We start from the raw sequence: 24937 nt of genomic DNA, 5'->3' as shown, positions 1-24937 counted from the left end.
TCCCTGTGGGGGCATGGGGTAGGAGAGTCCCCTGCTCACTGGGGGTTGGCATAGATGGGCCGTCTCGCATTCGCAGCGGGAGGAGGCTGAGTATGGCCCATGCGCCCCCTCCCTCTCCCGTTTCCCCGGGGCCGGGATCTACAGTCCCTAGCGAGGTGTCTTCCTGCAGCTTCAACAGATCCCTCTCGGGCGTGCTTGGAGTGGGGGTGCTGCAAGGGAAAGCTGTGCCGGCTGGGGACAGCTCGCTGAGTTGCTGCCCTTCCCCAGAAGCCTGGGCTAATGCAGTCGTCCTGCCACTCCTGCTTAAATACAATCAGCCCCGACCCATCAAAAGGCATGCGGCTTATTTGCGTAATATCAAAAGGGAGCAGATCGTCATTGCTAAAAAGGCCATCCACAAGAGTGGATACTACAGCTGAGTTGATCCCTTTTTCTGAAATCGCTTTGACAATCGCTTGCACATCTTTTAGGTTAACTGGAGTATATGCCCTTTGTTTATTTCCCTGCGCCCCAGTGACCCTCACCGGGAAGGCGTGTATCGTGGCTGCCGGTGCGCAGTCCACACAAGCTATTTTTATTTTTCCCCAGTCGGTGAATTTGTGTTGCGATTGTTTCCCGATATTGCTTAAAGCTTTATTCGGTTTTGCTTGAAACCGCATTAACTCTGCTCTCTCAGCATTCGAGTGCCAGCTGGGCTCACTCGGCTCTTCCGAGCTGTCTGAGCAGCTGTTACTTGACTCTGAGCCGGAAGCTGACTGCTGGTACATTTCTGGCGCTCCGTGCCGTATGGTGCGGCTTCGACCCCGCTTCTCCCTTTGGGGGTGGTGCTGCTCCCGCCGCCTGGGCTTGCCCTGCCTCCCGGAGGGAGGGATCTCTCCCTTATATGGTAGCAGCATTGGGCGCGGCTCTTGAGCGAATATGCGCTCTTTGTCGCTCCCCCGCGCATGCGCGCTTGCGGGGACCCGCGGCTCTAGACCGAGCATGTGCTCTGTGCTGGTTTCCCGCGCATGTGCATCTGTGACTACTCGCGCCTCCGGGGTTATCCTGCCGCGGACTCGCACGCTCCATCCCCTGGGTCGCCGGCGCCATATTTTGCCGTATAGGGCGGTGGCGGCGCCGCCACCCGCGTGTCCGTGCTAGCCGCCTTCTCGGCATCTCGGGCTTCTTCCGCGAGTTCCCCCCAAAAGGACCGCGCGCGCTGCTCTGCCTCCTGCACCGGATCAGCGACCGGCGGGGGAGGGATGGATAAAGAAACCGCGGATTTTTCGGAAGGTTCTGCGGGGGGGCTGGGACCCGGCGGGCTCCGCAGGAGGGTCGAGGGTCCCCTGGGGGCTCTGGGCTCGGGGAGGGGTGGAACACGCCTGGCCCCCGCGTATTCCCGCTTTCAATCAGATCGCTCTCAGAGGTTGTTTGCATTGCAGCCCCCACCCCCAGCTTTGGTGTAGCTAATAATCATGTGCGTGCGGCTTTCCACGTCTCCTGTTCTTCTAATGCCTTGCGCAGGGCCTCTTCTACTTTCCCCCACGCTTTGAGGCTTTTACCACTGCCTGAGGACTTAGTGTCCTCTGCTAAGGCGGCAGTGCGCTTCTCCCACACTTTCAAATATATCTACCGGACGTTCGATCGTCCCCAGCTCTAGGAGCCTTGCAATAGCAAGATTAAAATTCGTGAGCTCACATTTAATTCCCCATTGCTCGTGAGCCTGACTCACTTCGCCATGGCTTCCATGGTCCACACAGGTCTGGGGGCGTCCCCCCCGCTGCAGACGGTCCCACCGCTGCAGCCGCTGTCCTCTGTCCAGGTGAATCCCGTTACCCGAGCTCCCTCCCGGGGTTTCGGCACCAGTTGCTGCCTTCTGATATAAGGCAAGGCGACCTGGTTTTGACGAGCAGCACGGCGACCCAAAGCTCACCAGGGTTGCTCAGGCCAGAGACACACACAGACACCAATGTGGTAGATGGTCAAAAGCCTTTATTGTCTCATCTCGTGAGGTTTTATAGTCTAAGGGGTCTCTCTACGTCAGAGGGGTCTGCAGTACCATCTATGGTTAGTAAGGAGTGGAAAGCTACCAGCACTACTATTGTTAGGGGGGCTACATTCCTGGTTACATTCCTAGAGTGATCTCTTATCTTAAGGGATTAGGGGAAAAGGAGTCCTGCCGCTTTCCGTCACATCGCGTGATCTTCCGATCGCCTGTCCCTATCTACCACAGTTCCCAACATGGATTACAGGGAATGTGAGTGACCACGGATGTGCCCAAAGTGCCTCCTCCAGTGGGGGATGGAGGTGGAGCAGCGCACGAAGCTCTTTCCACACTCGGGGCACTCACAAGGCTTCCCTTACCGGTGCCTCCGTTGATGTTGGGTCAAGTTAGAGCGCTGTGAGAAGCTCTTCCCACACTTGGGACACTCATAGGGCCTCTCCCCAGTGTGGCTGCGCTGGTGGTAGATCAGGTTAGAGTGCTGGGTGAAGCCCTTCCCACATTCCTCACACTTGTAGGGCCGCTCCCCAGTGTGTATGCGCTGGTGACAGATCAGGCTAGAGCGCAAGGTGAAGCTCTTCCCACACTCCCCACACTCGTGGGGCCGTTCCCCAGTGTGGGTCCTCTGGTGCCGGATCAGGTGGGAGCTCCGGCTGAAGCTCTTTCCACAATCCTCACACTCGTGGGGTCTTTCCCCAGTGTGGATGCGTCGGTGCCTGACAAGATTGATATTCTGCCTGAAGCCCTGCCCGCAGTCGGGGCAGCGGAAGGGCCTCTCCTCTGTGTGCGTGCGCTGGTGCAGGAGGAGATTGGAGCTGGTCGGAAACCTCTTCCTGCATTGATCACACTCATAGGGCCGTTCCCCAGTGTGGCTCCTCTGGTGCCTGATCAGGCCAGAGCTCCAACTGAACCTCTTCCCACATTCCCCACACACATAGGCTTGTTCCCCAGTGTGGATCACCTGGTGCTGGATCAGACTGAAGCTCGTCATGAAGCTCTTCCCACATTGCCCACACTTGTAAGGCCGTTCTCCAGTGTGAATCATTTGGTGGCGGATCCGGTCAGAGCTGGATCTGAACCTCATTCCACACTCCCCACACTCGTAGGGCTGTTCCCCAGTGTGGATCATCTGGTGGATGCTCAGGTAGGACCTGAGTTTAAAGCTCTTTCCACATTCCCCACATACGTGGGGCCTCTCTCCACTGTGGGTCCTCTTGTGGCGATTCAGGCTGGACCGCCACCTGAAGCTCATCCCACATTCCACACACGTGTGGAGCTTCTCCCCATCATGGAGCTGCTCATGGAGCACCAGCTCTGAGCTCTGGCTCAATCCCAGGCTGCCTTCCTGGCCCAGGCTGGCTCTTTCCCCCTCAGATCCCCGCCAGCTGCGTTTGCAGCCCCTCCTCGTGCGGCATCTCCACGGCTTTTCCACCCCGTTGGCTTCCTGCACCAGGGAGTCACTCAAAACGGCCTCTTCCATGAGGTTCTGCTGCCCTGGAGATTTGTCCTCCCTGCTCTCCATGCTCAGCTCCTGCTCTGCGGGAGGAAGGACAAGGACAGGATGGGATTTGCCTCCGTGCCACAGGCAAGGGCAAGGAGATCCCCCCAGGGCTGTGCTGCAGCCGGGGCCGTGCTGGGCTGGGAGATGGAGCAGCACAGGGGGAAAGGGGCACTGACTTCCTCCTCACCTGCCTCAGTGTCTCGGGGCATCTTCCTCTTCCTGACAGCCTGCCAGAGGTCGGGAATGGGAAATCCTGGTTTGGGGAAAACAAGGGATGAGCATGTTGAGTTTGAAGGTCCCTCTGCCCAAGTCCATCTCTACAAGTCACTGGACACCTGGGCTCTAGAAAAACCTCCCAAACACCAAGATTTAGCCCTGAAAAAGCCTCCCAGGAGTTGCCCGTCCCTGGTCCCTCCCCTCGGGTGTTTGGGGGTTCCCCCCTGTCCCAGCTGCTGGGGTCACGCTTGGACTGGGGCTCCCCCTTCTCGTCGGTGCCCGCCCTGCCCAGGCTGCTGGCAGTCCCAGCAATGCCAAAAGCTCCCCCCTCTTGGCTCTCCCCATTTCGGGATGCCGGGGCTCTTTGGGCTCCCGGGCTCCCTTCTCCCCTCATTCTCTGCTCGGGGCTGCAGCGGCTCCAAGGAGTCCCCCCTGCCCCTCTCCAGGCTCTTGAGGCTCCCGCCAATGGCGGCGCTCCCCCCTCTCTGGGCTCCCCACTTTGGGCTCCTGGGGGACACAGGGCTCTGCTCCTCCAGGCTGCCTCTGCCAGCAGCCGCCACCGGCACCCCCCGGTGTCCCCCGAGGGGCCTTTTCCGCTCAGCCTTGGACTGCTTCATTCTCCAAACATCCCCCCAAAAAAACCCAATGCAGAGACCCCTCCCAGGATATCTGGGCCGAGCTCTCCCTCCTCAGTCACCATCTCATGGGTGGGGTTGCAAATTCAGGGGTTTGGTGGTGCTGAGGCACCTAAACCTGCACTGTTTCCCACAGGAGCGGCCAAGGGAACAGCAGGGCTGGGGGCAAGCCACAAGGAAAGACTACCACAGCCACATTCCTGGATTCACTCTCCCACCAAGGAGCTTGCAACATGGAGGGGATATCCCACAGGAGAGCAGCTTCATGTCACACCCCCAACACCTGCCCTGCTCCAGGGCTGACTCCAGAGCCTGCTTCTGCCTGCCTGAGAGCACAGAGGGAGCTGCAGGACATCTCAGCTCTCCCTGGATCCTTCTCTTCTCCAGGTGAGCACCCCCAGCTCTCCCAGCCTAGCTCCAGATCAGAGGGGCTCCAGCTCTTGGAGCATCTCTGGTGCCTCATCTGGACTAGATCCAGCAGCTCCAGATCCTTTCTGTGCTGGGCCCAAGGGCTGGGGCAGCTCTGCAGGTGGGGACTCACCTGAGTGGGGCAGAGGAGCAGAATCCCCCCTTTCTCTGCTGCCCACACTGGGACTCAGTCCAGGCTGAGGGGGGGCTTCAGGGCTGGGACTTCCTTCTACTTTCCTCGATCTGCCTTTGTCCCTCCTCTTCCATCCCTCCTTCTCCTCCTCCTCCCTCAGCCCACCTCCTTCTCCTCTTGTATCCCTTCTGGCTCTCCCCCTTCATCCTTCCCCTTCCCTCCCTCCTCCTCACCCCTAACCCCTGCTCCTCCTCCCCCTCCATCCCTGCCCTTCCCTCCCTCCTCCTCCTCCCCCAGCAGCAGCCACACCCTCGCTGCCCCGTTCCCGCAGCCCTCGCAGCCCGAGGCAGGAGCGGGGATGGAGCCGGGACAGGTCGGGATGGGCAGCGCGGGGCTCTCGGCTGCTCCCAGCCGCTGCGGGCAGGGGGAACCCGGCCCGGGCCAAGGAGAGGCAAACTGGGCAAACTGGGGGCTGCACATCCAAACTGGGCCTTGCTGGGGACCCTGCCTGGCCACTGCCAGCCCTTGGGGCTCCTCTCGGCACATCCGCCAGGGGGGAACGCACACAGGGCTGGGGGATCCCAGCAGTGGCAGCACTGGGACTGGTTTCTACTGGGAATAACTGGGCATGACTGGGACCACGCTGGCAGAGACTGGGATCATCTATGGATTGGCAGGCACTATACTAGGGACAACTGGGATCACACTGAGAGGAACAGAGATTGACTGGAACCGTGCTGGGGGCTACTGGGATCCTACTGGGATGACAGGAGGAGAAGCTGGCCAATGCTGGGAGTCACTGGCAGCATACTGGATCATTCAGGCAGCAACTGGGACTGCACTGAGGGTGACTGGGAGTGGCTGTCAGCAATTGGCATCAGGCTGGAAGCAACTCAGGGCAACTGGGAGTGACTGGGAACATGCTGGGAGTAACTGGGATATACTGGGAGAGACTGAAATCACCCTGGGGGTAAATGGGAGTAACTGGAACCCTACTGGATGGTCATGGGAGCAGCTGTGCCCATGCTGGGGTCATATTGGGATCCTATGGGAAATGGCTGGGATCATACTGGGAGGGACTGGGAAGGTGCTGGCTCTGACTAGAACCATACTGGAAGTGCCTGGAAGCAACTGGGCCCACACTGGGAGTGCCAGGGAGTCACTCTGAGCATGACTGCAATAATGCTGGGAGTATCTGGGACTGACTGGGGTCATACTGGGGGTGACTGGAACCATACTGGGAGTGACTACTGCTCCTGCTGGGGTCATCCTGGGAGCCACTGGGATCACACTTTGGGCAACTGCCAGAAACTGGGATCATGCTGGAGGCAACTGGGAGGAACTGGGAAAGACTGGGATCATTCTGAGCTAACCAGAACTGTACTAGGCTAACTGGGAGTGTCTGTGACCTTATGGGGGGTCCTGGAAACACACTGGGAAGAGCTGGGACCATGCTGGGGGCAACTGGGAGTGAGTTGGACCAGGCTGGGGCAACTGGAAGTGATTGGGACCATGCTGAGAGGGACTAGGACTATTCTAGAGACAACTGGGACCATACTGGGATGACAGTGACAGCAGCTGGATCCATACTGGGTGAGACTGAGATCACACTGAGGGTGATTGGAATCATACTGGGATTGACTGGGAGTGGCTGTGAGCAACTGGAAAGAAGTGGGAGTGACCGGGAGCAACCTGGGGGTGGCTGGGATAGAGTGGGAGAGACTGGGAATCACTGGGGTTATATTGGAGGCTCCTGGGGTCATGCTGGCATTGAAAGGGAGCAACTGGGATCACACTGGGGGCCACTGGCATCAGAGTGGGAGTGACTGCGAGTGATCTGAGTTACACTGCAAGTGATCGGGATCATACTGGGAGTGACCGGGATCATACTGGGACTGACTGGGATCATACTGGGAGTAGCTACAAACGGACTGGGATTGCAGGGGGTGTGATTGGTCCCTGTCTGGGGGGTGCTGGGAGCTGCCAGGCACATGCTGGGAGCCAACTGCCCAGCCACTGGGAGGAACTGGGAGCAACTGGGAATGGCAGGATGCAGCTGCAGCAGCGGCAGCTCCCCAGTGGCCCCGTGCCAGTGCCGCTCATGGTGCCGGCTCTGGCTGTGCCGAGATCCCGCTGGAAGGGGATCCCAGCCAGGGACCCCACGGATACCAACCGGGGGAACCCCGGGCCGGGCTCCGACAGCGCCACGGGCAGGGAACGCAGGGACAGGAGAACTGGGGGGACACCGAGATTTGGGGGCTGGGGGGCACGGGGGAACCAAAGGGGGAACCAAAGGGAGAGCTGGGGGAGCAGGGAACGGGGTTTGGGGATTCCAGGACTGAGAAAAGGGGAGGCTGCGGTGGACAGAGGGGGGACGGGCTGGGCTAAGGGGGTTCCTGCATGCAGGAAAGGGAGCTCCAAGGGTCCCCAGTGTTCCCCATTCCATGCAAAAGGTGGGAAAACCCGGGATGGCTGGGAATAGGGGTCCCAGGTGTCCTCGGTGTGAAGGAGGGGGTGGGGAATGGGAAAGGCAGATATTGGGGTCCAGGGGGTCTCTGGGGGAAGGAAAAGGGGGCTCTGGGGGCTGGGAGAGGCGGGATGGCCGGGAAGGGGGTGCGGGTGTCACTGGTGTCGGATAAGGAGGTGCAGGGTGGATCCCCTGCCCAGGAATGGGGGTTCAGGGGCCCCCCGGTGCTCCGGGATGGGCGATCAGACAGTCCCGGTGCCGGGGGTCCCCCTCACCTCTCGCCGCCCCCCGGGGCCCCAGGAGCGCCCCCAGCCCCAGCGCTGGAGCCATCGCGCTGCTCCTCCTCACTCCCAGTGTGATCCCAGTACAGTCCCAGTAGAACTCAGTCACCCGGGAGCTGCTCCCAGGATGATCCCAGTACAGCCCAGTCACTCCCACTGCTGCCATCCCCCCCTCGCTCCGTTCCGACCTGGCCCGGCTGCATCCCCGCTCCTCCCGCCGGCTGCGAGGGCTCCGGGACCGGGGGAGGAGGAGGAGGGAGGGAGGAAGAGGCGGAGCGGCAGCAGGAAGCTGTGGGAGCACACGACGGCGAGAATCGGGCGGCTCCGGCGCTGCCTGAACTCCGGACCCCGGGAGCATCGCCCCCCATCCCGCAGGTGCCGGGGGAGGTTCCCCCCTGTCCCAGTTGCTGGGGTCACACTTGGACTGGGGGTCCCCTGTCCACTCGTTGCCCGCCCTCCCCAGGCTGCTGGGAGACCCAGTTGGCTCCCAGCATGGGCCTGGTAGCTCCCAGTAACCCCCAGTCAGGGTCCAATCACACCCACTCTAATCCCAGTATGATTGTAGCCACTCCCAGTATGATCCCAGTCACTGCCAGTCTGATACCAGTGCCCCCAGTGTGATCCCAGTTGCCCCCTGCCAATGCCAGCATGACCCCAGGAGCCTCCAGTGTGATCCCAGTGACTCTCTGTCTCTCCCAGTATATCCCAGTCACTCCCACTTTCTACCAGTTGCTCACAGCCACTCCCAGTCAATCCCAGCATGATTCCAGTCACTGTCAGTGTGATCCCAGTCTAACCCAGCATGTACCCTGCTGCTCTCACTCTGATTCAAGTTTGATCCCATTTGCCCCCAACAGAGTTCCAGTTGTTCCCAGTCCCTCCCATTACGATCCCAGTTAACCTGAGATTTGTGCCAGTCCCTCCCAACAGGGTCTCAGTCATGCCCAGTTGCTCCAAGCGTGGCCCAAGTTGCCCCCACCAAGACCCCAGCTGTTCCCAGTGTGGTTCCAGTCTCCCCAGTATGGTTACAGGCATTCCCAGTAAGTCCCAGTTGCCCCAGTTATAGTCTCAGTCTTCTCAGCATGGTTCCAGAACCTTCCAGCCGATCACAGTTTCTCCCAATATATGCCCATTTTCCTCCCAACATGGGCCCAGTAGCTCCCAGTAAGCCCCAGTCAGGTTCCATTCATGCCCAGTATAATCCCAGTATGAGTGTAGCCACTCCAGTATGATTCCAGTCACCTGCAGTCTAATCCCAGTTGCTCCCAGTCACTCCCAGTCTGATGCCAGTGCCCCCAGTGTGATCCCAGTTGCTCCCAGCATGGGCCCAGCTGTTCCCAGTGTGCTTCCATCGCTCCCCTGTGGTTACAGACACTCCCAGTATGGTCCCAGTTGAAGCCAGTTGTCCCTGCTCTAGTCCCAGTCACTCCCCATATGATCCCAGTCCCTCCCAGCATGGTCCCACTCACTCCCAGTTGCCCCCAATGTGGTCCCAGCTGTTCCCAGTGTGGTTCCAGTCCCCCCAGTATGGTTCCAGACACTCCCAGTATATCCCAGTTGCCCCCAGCATGTCTGTAGTCATTTCCAGACACTGCCAGTGGCCCCAGTAAGGTGTCAGTTCTCCCAGTATGATCCCCCAGTCATGCCCAGTATATCCCAGTTGCCTCCAGTATGCATCCAGTCCTACCCAGTTCCTCCAGTTTGCTTGCAGCATCATCCCAGTTTCTCTCAGTTGCTCCCAGTAGCCCAAAGTGTGATCTCAGTCACTCACTTTGACCCCAGTATGATCCCAGCAAGCTCCAGTTTGATCCCAGTCACATGGCAGCCCTCCCATTGTGGTCCCAGTTGCTTCCAATTTCTCCCAGTATGGTCCCAGCTGCCTCCAGGATGGTTTCCGTTGCTTTCTAGATCAACCCAGTCAGCCCCAGTATGATGCCATTTGCTCCCAGCGTGCTCCCAGTTGCTCCCAGTCAGGCCCAGTATGGGGGATGATGTGCAGGATGTGTTCCCAGTCGCTCTCAGATACTCCCAGTATTAGTCCAGGCCCTCCCAGTATGGTGAAAACATGAGCCCAGTGTGCTCCCAGTCCCTGCCAGTATGAACCAGTTGTGCTCCACATGGTTCCAGTTGCTCTCTTTCACACTCACTTTTGTTCCAGTCCCTCCCAGTATCTCCCAGTGTAGCCCAGTTCACCCCAGCATGTTCTCAGCCACTCCCAGTTGGGTTTTTGGGGGGATGTTTGGAGAATGAAGCAGTCCAAGGCTGAGCGGAAAAGGCCCCTCGGGGGACATCGGGGGGTGCCGGTGGCGGCTGCCGGCAGAGGCAGCCTGGAGGAGCAGAGCCCTGTGTCCCCCAGGAGCCCAAAGGGGGGAGCCCAGAGAGGGGGGAGCGCCGCCATTGGCGGGAGCCTCAAGAGCCTGGAGAGGGGCAGGGGGCACTCCTTGGAGCCGCTGCAGCCCCGAGCAGAGAATGAGGGGAGAAGGGAGCCCGGGAGCCCAAAGAGCCCCGGCATCCCGAAATGGGGAGAGCCAAGAGGGGGAGCTTTTGGCATTGCTGGGACTGCCAGCAGCCTGGGCAGGGCGGGCACCGACGAGAAGGGGGAGCCCCAGTCCAAGTGTGACCCCAGCAGCGGGGACAGGGGGGAACCTCCCCCGGCACCTGCGGGATGGGGGGCGATGCTCCCGGGGTCCGGAGTTCAGGCAGCGCCGGAGCCGATCGATTCTCGCCGTCGTGTGCTCCCACAGCTTCCTGCTGCCGCTCCGCCTCTTCCTCCCTCCCTCCTCCTCCTCCCCCGGTCCCGGAGCCCTCGCAGCCGGCGGGAGGAGCGGGGATGGAGGCGGGCCAGGTCGGAACGGAGCGAGGGGTGGGGGGGATGGCAGCAGTGGGAGTGACTGGGCTGTACTGGGATCATCCTGGGAGCAGCTCCCGGGTGACTGAGTTCTACTGGGACTGTACTGGGATCACACTGGGAGTGAGGAGGAGCAGCGCGATGGCTCCAGCGCTGGGGCTGGGGGCGCTCCTGGGGCCCCGGGGGGCGGCGAGAGGTGAGGGGGACCCCCGGCACCGGGACTGTCTGATCGCCCATCCCGGAGCACCGGGGGGCCCCTGAACCCCCATTCCTGGGCACCGGGATCCCCCCGCACCCCCATTCCCGGGCAGGGGATCCACCCCGCACCCCCTTCCCGGCCATCCCGCCTCTCCCAGCCCCCAGAGCCCCCTTTTCCTTCACCCAGAGACCCCCTGGACCCCAATTCCTGCCTTTCCCATTCCCCACCCCCTCCTCCACACCGAGGACACCCGAGACCCCTATTCCCAGCCATCCCGGGTTTTCCCACCTTTTGCTGGGAGTGGGGAACACTGGGGACCCTTGGAGCTCCCTTTCCTGCATGCAGGAACCCCCTTAGCCCAGCCCGTCCCCCCTCTGTCCACCGCAGCCTCCCCTTTTCTCAGTCCTGGAACCCCCAAACCCCATTCCCTGCTCCCCCAGCTCTCCCTTTGGTTCCCCCTTTGGTTCCCCCGTGCCCCCCAGCCCCCAAATCTCGGTGTCCCCCCAGTTCTCCTGTCCCTGCGTTCCCTGCCCGTGGCGCTGTCGCAGCCCGGCCCGGGGTTCCCCCGGTTGGTATCCGTGGGGTCCCTGGCTGGGATCCCCTTCCAGCGGGATCTCGGCACAGCCAGAGCCGGCACCATGAGCGGCACTGGCACGGGGCCACCGGGGAGCTGCCGCTGCTGCAGCTGCATCCTGCCATTCCCAGTTGCTCCCAGTTCCTCCCAGTGGCTGGGCAGTCGGCTCCCAGCATGCACCTGGCAACTCCCAGCACCCCCCATACAGGGACCAATCACACCCCCTACAATCCCAGTCCGATTGTAGCTACTCCCAGTATGATCCCAGTCAGTCCCAGTATGATGCAAGTGGCCCCCAGTGTGATCCCAGTTGCTCCCTGTCAATGCCAGCAGTGACTTCTACTCTCTCCCAGTATATCCCGGTTACCCCCAGCATGCTCCCAGTCACTCCCACTTCCCCCCACTTGCTTTCAGCATGATTGCAGTTGCTGACAGCCACTGCCAGTCAATCCCAGTATGATTCCAGTCACCCTCAGTGTGATCCCAGTGTCACCCAGCATGGACCCAGCTACTGCCACTGTCATCCCAGTATGATCCCTGTTGCCTCCAGCATAATTCAAATTGTTCCCAGTTCCTCCCAGTATGATCTCAGTTGTGCCTAGAATAGTCCCAGTCCCTCTCAGCATCGTTCCACTCACTCCCAGTTGCCCCCAGCATGGTCCCAGCTGTTCCCAGTATGTTTCCAGCCCCCCCAGTGTGGTCACAGACATTCCCTGCATATCCCAGTGTGCCTAGTACAGTTCTAGTTAGCTCAGAGTGATCCCAGTCTTTCCCAGTTCCTCCCAGTTGCCTCCAGCATGATCCCAGTTTCTGGCAGTTGCCCAAAGTGTGATCCCAGTGGCTCCCAGGATGACCCCAGCAGGAGCAGTAGTCACTCCCAGTATGGTTCCAGTCACCCCCAGTATGACCCCAGTCAGTCCCAGATACTCCCAGCATTATTGCAGTCATGCTCAGAGTGACTCCCTGGCACTCCCAGTGTGGTCCCAGTTGCTCCCAGTCACTTCCAGTATGGTTCTAGTCAGAGCCAGCACCTTCCCAGTCACTCCCAGTATGATCCCAGTATGATCCCAGCATGGGCACAGCTGCTCCCATGATCATCCAGTGTGGTTCCAGTTGCTCCCATTTACCCCCAGGGTGGTTTCAGTCTCTCCCAGTATATCCCAGTTACTCCCAGCATGTTCCCAGTCACTCCCAGTTGCCCTGAGTTGCTTCCAGCCTGATGCCAGTTGCTGACAGCCACTCCCAGTCACCCTCAGTGCAGTCCCAGTTGCTGCCTGTATGATCCAGTATGCTGCCAGTGACTCCCAGCATTGGCCAGCTTCTCCTCCTGTCATCCCAGTAGGATCCCAGTAGCCCCCAGCACGGTTCCAGTCTCTGTTCCTCTCAGTGTGATCCCAGTTGTCCCTAGAATGGTGCCAACCAATCCATAGATGATCCCAGTCTCTGCCAGCGTGGTCCCAGTCATGCCCAGTTATCCCCAGTGTACATCCAGTCATTCCCACTCGCTCCCAATTGCCCCCAGAATGAGGTCCCAGTTCTTCCCAGCATGGTCCCACCTGTTCCCAGTGTGGTTCCAGTCACCTGAGTATGGTTAACAGACACTCCTGGTATATCCCAGTGTCCCTCAGCATGCTCACAGTTATTCTCAGTCGTTCCTAGTTCCCCCAGTACAAACCAGTCCCTGGCAGGGGGGACTCCTTGGATCCCCTGCAGCCCAAAGCAGAGAATGAGGGGAGTAGGGACCCCAGGAGCCCAAAACTCCAATCATCCCAGATGATGGAGAGATGGAAAAGGGAGGAATTGTTGTTTTTTGGATTCGTGGGACTCCCAGCAGATTTGGGACCATAGGGACTGAGTAGATGGGAGACCCCCCAATGCAAGTGTGCCCTCAAGCAGCTGGGATAGGGGGAACACCCAAACGCTAAAGGGGAGAGACCACAGAGACAGAACACCTGGGAGTCAATTTCAGTGCTAAATCTTGCTGTTTGTGATGTTTTTATGCCTGATGACTTCTAGAGATGGACTTGGGCAGAAGGACCTTGAAACTCTGTGTGCTCATCCCCTGTTTTCCATGCAAACCAGGATTTCCCATTCCCAACCCTTGGCTGGATGGAGGAGGAGGCTGCAAGGAAGAGGAAGATGCCCCGGGACACTGAGGCAGGTGAGGAGGAAGTCAGTGCCCCTTTCCCCTCTGTGCTGCTCCATCTCCCAGCCCAGCACGGCCCCAGCTGCAGCTCAGCCCTGGGGGGATCTCCTTGCCCTTGCCTGTGGCACGGAGGCAAATCCCATCCTGTCCTTGTCCTTCCTCCCGCAGAGCAGGAGCTGAGCATGGAGAGCAGGGAGGACAAATCTCCAGGGCAGCAGAACCTCATGGAAGAGGCCGTTTTGAGTGACTCCCTGGTGCAGGAATCCGATAGGGAGGAAAAGCCCCAGAGATCCCCCAGGAGGAAGGGCTGCAAACCCAGCCCAGGGTGCTCTGCGGAGGGAAGAGCCAGTCTGTGCCAGGAAGGTGGACGGAGCTTCAGCCAGAGCTCGGAGCTGGTGCTCCATGAGCAGCTCGATGATGGGGAGAAGCCCCACAAGTGCCTGGAGTGTGGGAAGGGCTTCAGCTGGAGGTCCCGCCTGCTCCGCCACCAGATGATCCACACTGGGGAGAAGCCCTACGAGTGTCCTGAGTGTGGGAAGGGCTTCAGAGACAGCCCCCAGCTCACCATCCACCATCGCATCCACACCGGGGAGCAGCCCTACGAGTGTTGGGAATGTGGCCAGAACTTCCTCCAGAGCTCCCACCTGACTTCCCACCAGAAGATCCACTCAGGGGAGAGGCCCTACGAGTGTTCTGAGTGTGGGAAATCGTTTCCAACCAGCTCCCTTCTCCTCACCCACCAGCGGATTCACACCGAGGAGAGGCCCTTCCGCTGCCCCATCTGCAGGAAGGGCTTCAAGCACAACTCCCACCTCACCAGGCACCGGCGCATCCACACCGGGGAGAGGCCCTACGAGTGCCCGGAGTGTGGGAAGAGGTTCAGGACCAGCTCAGTCTTGAATCAACACCAGTGGAGGCACCGCTAAGGGAAGCCCTGCAAGTGCCCCAGCTGCAGGAGGAGCTTCATGCATTGCTCCAACTCCATCCTCAATCAGAGAACCCTCATTGCAGAGAGCCCTGGTGTCCCACATTCCCAATAATCCAAGTTGGAAAAGCCCTGCTGATCCACATTCCCAATAATCCAAGTTGGGAAGACGCCTGGCTGGTGGTCTCCACATCATCCTGGATCCCAGTAGGCACCTGACTCAACACTGGGGCAGGAACATCCATTGGGTCTCAGCTCCATATTGGAAACCCCTTGGGAAGAGCTGAGTTTTTACCTTGTCTTGGTTTGAAAGCCAGGTGTCTGCTAAGGAAGGCAGGAGCCCTCCTTGGAATGGAAAATGTAAACCCCCTCCCTCTGAATTATTAGAATCACGAAATTAAGGGCTCTCAGGCAAAGATATGGGAATAGGAATAACAGTTATTTACTGGTGTGTATAATAAAGCAAACAAAGAACAACTACAGCACTGACAGAGGCTTTGCTGCACAAACCCACAGGGGTGGGTTGGATGATCCAGGTGCCCCAGCAGGGCTTGGGCAGCACCAGGCTGGGCTAGCAAGATATGTCAGCAGGCAGGGGGTGTGGGGTCTGAAAAACACATTCAGTCTCCTGTGAAAATTTAAAAAAGGACAATAGGAAACAAGGACCATAGAGCAAAGGTAATTCCAGCCAGGTGCATCTTGGCACTCAGCTGGGGATGCCCCTAAATACCTTCTGCCTTACACCAACCTTTTGTATATTTATAGACCCTTATACATAGTAAACATTTCCCCAAGCTAGTTTACATGTTCCAAGAACTCCTTAGCATATCTCCTCTTTGGATCTGCCTTTTTAGAGCATGAGTATTCCTGCCTTGTGGTTTTAGTCCTTTTTTTATCATCATCTTCATTTTGGCCCCAGTCCACACTGCCTTCAGACAGTGGTTGGCAGATCTGTACAGGTTATCTTCATCCTGTGTTCATTGTGTTAGGAAAATTAATCCACAAACATCAGAGATTTATGTCCAGAAAGGAGACAGAGGAGTCCTTTTACTTATTCAAATAAAGGGAGAGGCCATGGGGCATCCCCCTGGGGTCTCTCAAAATTTTGGAGGACACAGTTTCCTTTTTATCCCAGTTTCCCAGCTGTATTTTCCTTCTGTCTTTCCCCATTGGCTGAGGTACTTGGGAGGTACAGACTTCTCAAAACATCTGATACCAAAGATTTCCCTCTAATGTATAACCCTCCCTTTTAATTCTTAATTGTTATGGAATTTAGTGGTTTCCCCATTGTTTCTTCCATCTTTCAATGTCTAATTTCATTTATCACCAACCCTAAAGTTTATATGCAAAGGCAAATATTTTTTCCCATTAATCAATGGAATCTTTCCCATTGTTTCTTTTATCTCTCAGTGCTAGTTTTATCTAGCAGCAGACCCACAGCTGGTTTGTAAAGACAAATCTGCTGTTCCTCTCAACTGGATGTTATCCCAACCCAAACAGGCATTTTAGCACAAGCATAATTATATTAGCTATTTCACTACTATGTCTAACCTTAATTAACAACACAAACAGAAACTATATACCAAAGTTATTTTAACACCACAGATATAAAATCCATTTTTACATTTGTGAAAAGCCACTATTATAATATGTATCTATAACAGTGGCTGCAGGGCAGGGAGAGCCGAGCTCAGGGTCCCAGGCAGATGGGGATGGGTCCCTCTTCTATGGAGGTGGGTGTTAATAAGTGTGAAAAATGCCAATCACTTGTTTTTAAAATTTTACAAGTTTAATAGTAATAAAATGGTTATAAAAAATAGTAATATAATTAGAGTAATAACAATTTCGACAATTTGAATTAGGACAATATGAGACAATAGAGACAAAGAGTTACAGATGTCCGGGTACCTTTTTCTGGGCAGCACAAGCCCAGAAAAGGACACCCGTTAACAAAGGATTAACCATTAAAAAGAATAGCCCGTTGCATATTCATACACATCATACATGATGCATAAATTCCATTCAAACACAGGATTCTGTCTGGTCAGTGCCACCTTCTTCCCCTGAATCCTAAGGGTGCCTTGGAGGTGGGAAGAAGTTGCTTCTGATAAGAGGGCAATAAATTCTTTTTCTCTGAAAGATTCAGGTGTCCTGTGGCTATCTCGCTGTGAGTCCTTTCTTTAAAAAGAGTATCCTACATAGCATCGTTTGTATTTTAACATTTTTTATAACCTAAAACAATATTTAACACAGTACTTAAGAGAATTAATACAGCATTACTTTCTAACACAACACATATAATATTCATTTTAATATTTGTGAAAAGCCAATCATAAGATACATGCATTTTTCGCAATAAGGTCCCAGTGCAGTCTCACAGCAGAGGCTCACCCTGATTTGCAGAAAAAACCCTGCAATTTGTAGAAGCTGTAAAGCCAGTATGATTGATTTCAATGCTGCCCTAAGGACATGGGCACCCCCGAAAATTCCCAAGTCTATTTTACCTCTTAACTTGTTGCATATGCATAAAAGACATGTGCATATGAGAGGAATGAGGGATTTGTCTTTACAAACCAGCTGTGGGTCTGCTGCTAGATAAAACCAGCACTGAGAGATAAAAGAAGCAATGGGAAGGATTCCAATCATTGATGAATGGAAAAAGATATTTGCTTTTACAAATAAACTTTAGGGTTGCTGATAAATGAAATTGTACGTTGAAAGATAAAGAAACAATGGAAGAAAACCTAAATTCCATAAGAATTGAAAATTAAAAGGGAGGGTTATACATCAGAGGGGAATCTCTGATATCAGATGTTTTGGGAAGTCTGTACCTCTCAAGTACCTCAGCCACTGGGGAAAGAGAGAAGGGAAATTGGGGTAAAAAGGAGGCTGCATCCTCCAAAAATTGGAGAGACCCCAGGGGAATGCCCCGTGACCTCTCCCTTTATTCAAATAAAGTCAAAGGCCTCCTCTGTGTCCTTTTTGGACATAAACCTCTGATGTTTGTGGATTCATTTTCCTGGCACATGTGTATTAAACTGTCTTATAAATTCTATGAGCCTGCCAGTTGTTCAGTCACATAGTTGTAACCCAGATCCAGTTTTTCCATCTGCTTCAGCCCCAGGGTCGGTGGGGGCCCCCTCTCCTTATCTCTCTTCAGCTTGGATGTTTGCATTCCTTTCTAGGTAGCCTTGAATCTCCTTTGTTTTCTCTGCAGGCTTTTTTGGGAGCACACAAGTTAACAGACTACAGGAGATTAAACAGCAGACTTCAGCTAAATCTAAAATTGGTTTCTACCCTGAGTTAAATTTCTAACCCACAGCTGGAGAAGCAGCTCTGGGCTGGGCCGGGGAGAAACTCCCAAATAAGAGAAGTGCAGCCAGGTGCCCTCGTCCCTGAGCTTGATCACATCTTTTGTTTTCTGAAGTATCCAGTTGTTAGTGTTTCCTAGCAATTCTCTAAGTAAAAAGGAACAAAAGGACCCCCCAACATACCTTTGCTCCCTAAAAATTCTGCTCTGTCCAATCGTTTCTTCTGGTGGCATTGAGCATAGCTGGATGATCCTTGGAGGTTTTTCCAACCTAAATAATTTCCATCTTTATCCCATCAAAACACCCAGAATTGAGGTAAAAATAAAGAAATTAAAGAAAGAGATCTAAAGCTGCACCACTTCACTGGGATTTGGAGGTGAATTTGGGTTTCAGAGGAATATCCAGGAGGATGAGGGTCTTGTAGGGCTGTGGGGCCACAATCGTGTAGCTGTGCTGGCAGAGTTTGTCCCCCTGAGCCCATCTGTTCTCCAGGAATTCTGGTTCTGTCCCAGTCCCTGGCCTGGCTCTCCCTGTTTGGGGTGTCCCCCCAAAGTGCCCAAATCGCTGCTGAAGTGCCTGGGCTGCTCCTGGCTGGGGATGTTCCTGCCCACCAACCTCTCCTGGTCAGTGCCAGGGGGGTGGGAGGGGGTTTGGGGGGTCCTGGGGGAATGGGGAGAGGCTTCTGTGGCTCTTGGGGTGTTTGTGGTGCTGGGAGGGGTTTGGGGTCCTGGCTGGGCTGTGTGGCTTGGAGAGAACTTGGGTGGGTTTTAGGGCAGATGGGAAGGGGTTTGGTGGCTCTTGGGGCCATTTACATTGCAGGGAGTGTCACGCACATATTTTCTAAAAAATCCTTTCGCTAGGATTTTTCTCCTGAGGCGCTGAGAAGCCTCAGAAGAGAAATGTAAACAATAACTCTGTGATGGCTGTGGAATGTGGTCTGGAGATGGTTTATCAACAGGTGCATCTTTGATTGGTCTCATGTGGTTGTTTTTAATTAATGGCCAATCATAGGTCCAGCTGTGCCTCTGAGGAGGCACAAGATTTTATTCCTTTCTTTGCTAGCCTTCTGATGTCTCCTTTCTCTTTCTTTAGTGTAGTTCTAATTTATCATTTTCTTATAATATATATCATAAAATAATAAATCAGCCTTCTGAAACACGGAGTCAAGATTCTCATCTCTTCCCTCGTCCTGGGCACCCTCAAACACCAGCACACAGGGAGTGCTTTGGGGGAGTCCAGGCCAGGAGCTGTGGGGTGGTTTGGGGGTCTGGGAGGGGTTTTAGGGCAGATGTGACCCCCCAAAGCAGCCACCAGACCCCACCCCCAAGATGCTGTCAGGGCTCTGTGGCTCCATGTTGGGGTTCATCCTCCTGGTGCTGCAGCAGCAGGTGAGGGGGGTCCCCAGGGGCTGTGTGTCCCCCCCATGCCGGTGTCACCCCCTTGTCCCTCCCCACAGGGCTCCTGCCCCAGCTCCTGCTCCCCAGAGGGAATTTGGGGAGGGGACAGAGGGGGTGCACAGCCCCCACCAGGGGATGACCCCAGCCCAGCCCCTTTGCTCAGCACCAGGCTGGGCTCAGGGCTGATGGGAAGCAGATCCTGCAGCTGGGACAGTGTCACTGTGATGTTTTCTGAAAAATCCTTTCGTCAGGATTTCTCCTGGGAAGAAGTTGAGAAGCCTCAGAGAAAAATGTAAATAATAATTATCTGATTGCTTCTCCTCCTCCTCCTGCCCCTCCTCCTCCTGCCGTGCTCTCAGCTGCAGCAACGGCGCCCTCAGGGCAGCCCAGGCCGGGCCTGGTCCTTCCATGCGGACAGGGCCAGGCCGCCCTGGCGCCGCAGCCCCTGAGCTCCCGCAGCAGCAGCAGCAGCGGAGCCATCGCGGCCCGGCCCAGGGGCCCTGGCGGGGACACAATGGCCGCAGTGGGGCAGCCGCTGTGCTGGCTGGGGCTCGCAGTCTCAGGGCAGCCGAGAGACATCGCCACAGCCTGGCCATTACCACAGCACCAGAGAGTGCAACAACCCGGCCATCGCCACAGCCTGGCCATTACCACAGCCTCGGACAGTGCCACAACCCCGGACAGTGTCACAGCCCGACCAGTGTCACAGCCCCAGCCAGCCCTGCTCTGCCAGGCCCACAGCCCCGGCCAGCACCACAGTCCCGGCCATTGCCACAGCCCCACAGAGTGCCACAGGCCGGCCAGCACCACAGTCCCGGCCATTGCCACAGCCCCAGAGAGTGCCACAGGCCGGCCAGCACCACAGCCTCGGCCAGCACCACATCATCGGACAGCACCACAGCCCGGCCATTATCATAGCCCTGCCATAACCACAGCCCCAGAGAGGGTCACAGCCCCGGACAGTGCCATAGCCCTGGACGTGCCACAGCCCGGCCTTTGCCACAGCCCCAGAGAGGGTCACAGCCCCAGACAGCGCCACAGCCGCAGACAGTGCCACACCCTGGCCATCGCCACAGCCCGGGCCAGTGTCATAGCCCTGGCCAGTGCCACAGCCCGGCCATTACCACAGCCCGGCCAGCCCTGCCTGGCCTTTGCCACAGCCTGGCCAGCACCACAGCCCCAGACAGTGCCACAGGTTGGCCATTGCCACAGCCTCAGACGGTGCCACAGCCCTGGACAGAGCCACAGCCTGGCCATTACCACAGCCCCAGAGAGTGCCACAGCCCGGCCAGTGTCACATTCCCAGCCATTGCCACAGCCTGGCCATCGCCACAGCCCTAGTCAGCCCTGCCGGCCATTGCTATTGCCCAGCCAGGCCTGCCCGGCACTCGCCACCAACAGGGCCCTGCCCGGCCCTTCACCCGCCCCACACCAGGACGCCCAGGTGGCCAAGGCAGCCAGCAGCAGCCCAGACCCAGAGCCTGCAGCCACGGGCACGTCCAGCTGCTCCTCACAGTGCCCAGCGGGGCACACGGACATGTGTCCCCACCCTGGGCTGCTCCTGTGCTCCTGCAGCCCTGCTCAGCTCCTTCTTCCCTGACACAAAATCCCCTCGGGCAGCTTCCCTGGAGCCCTCTGGGGCTGCCACCCGGGATCTCAGCTCCTTCCATCTCTGTGTGTCCAAGACTCCAGGTGGTGCCTACCTGGGAGATCCAGGAAGATGCAGGTTCAATGGAAAAGTAAAAATTCATCAAGGTCAGCTTCCCTGGAGCAATCTGGGGCTGCTAGACATTTTTGCCATCCCGAAATTGGAGGTCAAGACTGTGGGACACTCCTTGGAACAGTCTCAGGTAGATCACACAAGATACAACTTCAGCAAAAAGACAAAAATCTCCTCAGATACCTGCCTTGGAGACCTCCGGGGCAGCTGCCTGGGATATCAAGTGCCTAAACCTGAGAGGAAAAGATTCTGAGAGATGCCAGGAGGAGTCTCCAGTGCACCCTGGCATAGAGAAATGCTTTCAAATGAGCAAAATCATCTTGGGAATCTTCCCTGTAGGAATCTTAGGTTGCCACCCAGGATCTCAGCTCCTTCCACCTCTGTGTGTCAAAGACTCCAGGAGATGCCTGGGAGGAACCTCAGGGAGATCCTGAAAGATGCAGGTTCACTGCAAAAGCAAAAACTGATCAAGGTCAGCTTCCCTGGAGCAACTGGGGGCTGTCAGACAGGATTTCTTGTCCTGGAACTGGAGGTTGAGATTCTGAGAGATGCCTGGGAATATTGTCGGGTAGATTCACCAAAGATCCAATTTAAAAGAGAAAAAGAGGAAAAGACAAAAATCTCCTCAGGTACCTGCCTTGGAGCAGTCTGGGGCTGCTGCCTGGGATATCAAGTGCCTAAACCAGTGACAAGACTCTGGCAGATGCCAGGAGGAGTCTCCGGTGCATCCTGGCATAGAGAAATGCTTCCAAATGAGCAAAACCATCTTGGGAACCTTCCCTGGAGGAACCTGGGGCTGTCTCTTCGGAGCTCTGCTTCCTCGAGGAGGTGTGAAGATGCTGGGACATACCTGGGAGCAGCCACAAGTGGATTCTAGAGTGAAAACTCCAAAGGAGAACAAACATACTGAGAACCTTTCCTGGAAGACTGTGGGCCTGTGGTTATCAAATCAGGTCACAAAATGAGAGATCAAAAGACTCCAGGAGAATCCTGGGAGGAATCTCAGGTGAATCCAGGAGAATAACATTTCCCATGAGAGGGTAGAAATCATCTGAGGCAGCTCATGGACAAGGACATCTCCAACCAGAGGGAGCTGCTCAAAGGCCCCTCCAACATTGCTCTGGATCTTCCCAAGGATGGGCGCCCAACACCTCCCAGGGCAGCCTGTTCCTCACTTTCACCACCAGATTTTTTGTAAAAAATCTCTGCCTCATGCTGGGGTCTCCTGGATGACTGGGAGGAGCAGCAGGCCAGAGGAGTTCATGGAAGGGATATAATATAATATAATATAATATAATATAATATAATATAATATAATATAATATAATATAATATAATATAATATAATATAATATAATATAATCAGCCCTCTGAGAACATGGAGTGAAATTCTCATCTCTCACCTTGCCCTGGGAACCTCACAACACCACAGACTCCCTGCTGGGAAGGATGAAAGTTGGACAAGAAACTCTCACACATGTGCATGCTTGGCAGAAAGATCTCTGAATGTAGAACCTGAGAACGGAATAGAGATGGAAGCAAGTTTTGATACAGAAGAAAAGAATTGCTCAGCCAGTCTCACTGGATAACCAAGGCGGCAAAGGGTATGTTAGTTAGAAAGGGTTTTTATGGCTTAGAGCAAAGGATAAACCCATCTCAAACAAGAAGATGTTTTTACCAAGCAGAAAGATAACACAGGCAAATAAGACGTGTGGCAAGTAGAGAAAAGGTCTCAGAATTTTCCACTGCAAGGAAACTGAAGAACAACTTCTAGCTTAAACTGTAATGTACTAACTTTTAGTGACTGGAGAATAGTAACATGAACATGGTAATTATAGAAGTTATGATGTAGGTATCATAATGATATGATTATGATATGATTTATATGATATGATATCATATGACATAGTAGTTAGGCTATAGGTAAAAGTTAAGGTATAGATTGGTTCAGCTGTATTAAATTATTCGTATACTGCAAATAAAGGAGTACAGGCTCCCTGGGAGAGTCCTGTAATTTCTCCTGCACCCTAAAATCTGAAATTTCAATACTCACACCATTTTATCACATGATAAAATAATGACACTTGACTTCATAGAGCCCTTTCAGTCTGTTATGTATTTCATCATTTAAGGATTATCCAATTAAGCTCTCCAGTTAGTGAAAAAAATCTTTATGCTCAGCAAAGAAGAGTATATAATGCATTGTAACCAAAATTAAAGGGTCTCCAGGTTTGTCTGCAGCTGGAGCTGACAGCTGTAGGCACAGCTCTGTCACCCACGACCCTGGACTGCTGTTATATCAAGGATACAATAAACTGCAGTTTGTATACAATAAACTGCATTTTTTATACGATAAACTGCATTTTGTATACAATAAACTGCATTTTGGAGAGCTGCCTGGAGTCCCACATCCCTCATTTAGGCTCTTACAACCTTCCCCTTTGTCCAGCCCTCAACACCTGCACAGCTCATTAGAGAGGGCTGAGGGCTGGAGGTGGAGGCTGCAGTGCCCACTCTGAAGAGGCGATAACAGCACAGTGCACTGGCACTGATCCAGGGTGTGCTGAGGAGACCATGCCCAGTGGAAAAACAATTCCTCAACACGGGATGGACAACTCTGCTCATCCCCTCTGCCCCAGACCTTTCTCTCACGTAGTTATGTGTGAAAAGTACATATTACATGACTGGCTCTTTGCAGATATTAAATGCAATACTATATGTGTTATGTTGTATTAATTAGTAGTACTGTGTTTTTTTCAGTAGTGTAATAAATATAGTTTTAGGCTACAACATAATATTAAAATAGAAACCACGCCATGTAAGATACTTTTAACTGGCTCAAAGAGTGGATAAGATAATAAAGAAATTCTTTGCACAGAAATAACAGCAACATGACACTAAAATCCCAAAGAGAAGAATTATTGTCTACTTATCAGGAAGAACCAGACCTCTTCTACCTCCTTTCAGACTCCACAGAGCCAAACTATGATTTATAAGATGGGAGAAGTTGACAATAAACAGAAAAATCCCTAGTTTGAAAGGAATGTTTGCATCGTGTCTGAAATATATGAATATGCAACAGGCTGTTGCTTTTAAGGGTTAATGCTTTGTTAGCGAGCCATGCTTTCAAGAGGAAAGCATCCAAACATTTGTAATTCTTTGCTTTTTATTGTCCTTTATTGTCCTAACTCTGCTTGTCCAAATTCTTATTGGTCTAATTTGTATTACTATTTTTATAACCATTTTATTACTATTAAACTTTTAAAATTTTAACACAAGTGATTGGGGATTCTCACACCAGGGACCCCTCAGAGCCCCACAGGTCCCAGCCCCACTGAGGCTGACAGCTTCCCTCCCAAAATGCTGCATTCAGTTCTGACCCAGCACTAAGAAATCCAAGAACAAAACAGAAAGCTGATGACAGAATCTTGCAAAATCCCATCCAAGAACATTCTGTTATAAAATCACAAGTATTAACAGAAGCTGAAAAAGGCAACTTTAGAAAACGATGCTGTAGATGAGTAATGAGATGTTTTTTTCTCATAATTTAAGAGCAAATATTAAATTTTTGTTAAGAGGGGCTAGAGGTATAAAGGACAGAACATCCATTTTTGTAGACGAACAGATGGAGATTGAATCCTTTGCTCTTGGTGCTGTATTATTTTCTTTATTCAGTCTTCTGTTGGTTTTTGATAAGGTCTCAATAAACCTTCTAAATTTTTGAAACTGAGCATCATTTCTCACAAAAAGCTTCAAGCACTTGGCCTAGAAGAGCTCAGGCTATAAATTTAATTGGAATGAACCCTATCTCTCTAACGTGTGAGCAATTCCATCAGATTTCCAAAACCAGTGAAAGAGGGACCCCAGCAGCAGAGGCTTCACACAAAGCAATGACACAGAACAGGGCAGGGCAAGCAGCTGCCAGCATTATAACTTTTCCATTGCACTGAAGCATTTATTTTAATTTCACTGTAGCTGCTATTTATAAAGTGCAAGATTTAAGAGTCTTGAAAAATATAAATAAATAAACAAATAAATAAATAATGTATAAAATAATAAAATATACCAAAACCTCATTTTTCTTTACTGTCATGAGGCTCCTGAAAGAAACCATCAAATCATCCTACAAGTTCAGAGGTACAAAAGAAATCTGACTTGAGTTTCTCCAGCAAACCACAGCAAGGTTTGTCCAGCT

General features: G+C 54.2%; 2 protein-coding genes across 2 annotated transcripts; one reads left to right on the top strand and one right to left on the bottom strand.

The window, feature by feature from the left end:
• Positions 1 to 1951: 1951 nt before the first annotated feature.
• LOC135460807 (zinc finger protein 551-like) lies at positions 1952 to 7866 on the bottom strand. The gene is made up of 3 exons (XM_064737741.1): positions 7811 to 7866; positions 3670 to 3735; positions 1952 to 3517 (listed from the first exon to the last, which is right to left on the bottom strand). Exons 2-3 carry the CDS (start codon positions 3689 to 3691, stop codon positions 2340 to 2342), a joined length of 1200 nt encoding a protein of 399 aa, XP_064593811.1. The 5' UTR covers positions 3692 to 3735; positions 7811 to 7866; the 3' UTR covers positions 1952 to 2339.
• Positions 7867 to 10389: 2523 nt separating this feature from the next.
• On the top strand, positions 10390 to 14796 carry LOC135460808 (zinc finger protein 3-like). The gene is made up of 3 exons (XM_064737742.1): positions 10390 to 10467; positions 13260 to 13404; positions 13558 to 14796. The coding sequence occupies exons 2-3, from the start codon at positions 13353 to 13355 to the stop codon at positions 14313 to 14315; spliced, it is 810 nt and encodes a 269-aa protein (XP_064593812.1). The 5' UTR covers positions 10390 to 10467; positions 13260 to 13352; the 3' UTR covers positions 14316 to 14796.
• The last annotated feature ends 10141 nt before the right edge of the window (positions 14797 to 24937 follow it).

This window comes from Zonotrichia leucophrys, unplaced genomic scaffold (assembly GCF_028769735.1).
Source record: "Zonotrichia leucophrys gambelii isolate GWCS_2022_RI unplaced genomic scaffold, RI_Zleu_2.0 Scaffold_103_156682, whole genome shotgun sequence".
NCBI lineage: Eukaryota > Metazoa > Chordata > Aves > Passeriformes > Passerellidae > Zonotrichia > Zonotrichia leucophrys.
Note: the sequence above shows the minus strand (reverse complement) of the source record. Positions and strands in the feature narration are given on the sequence as shown.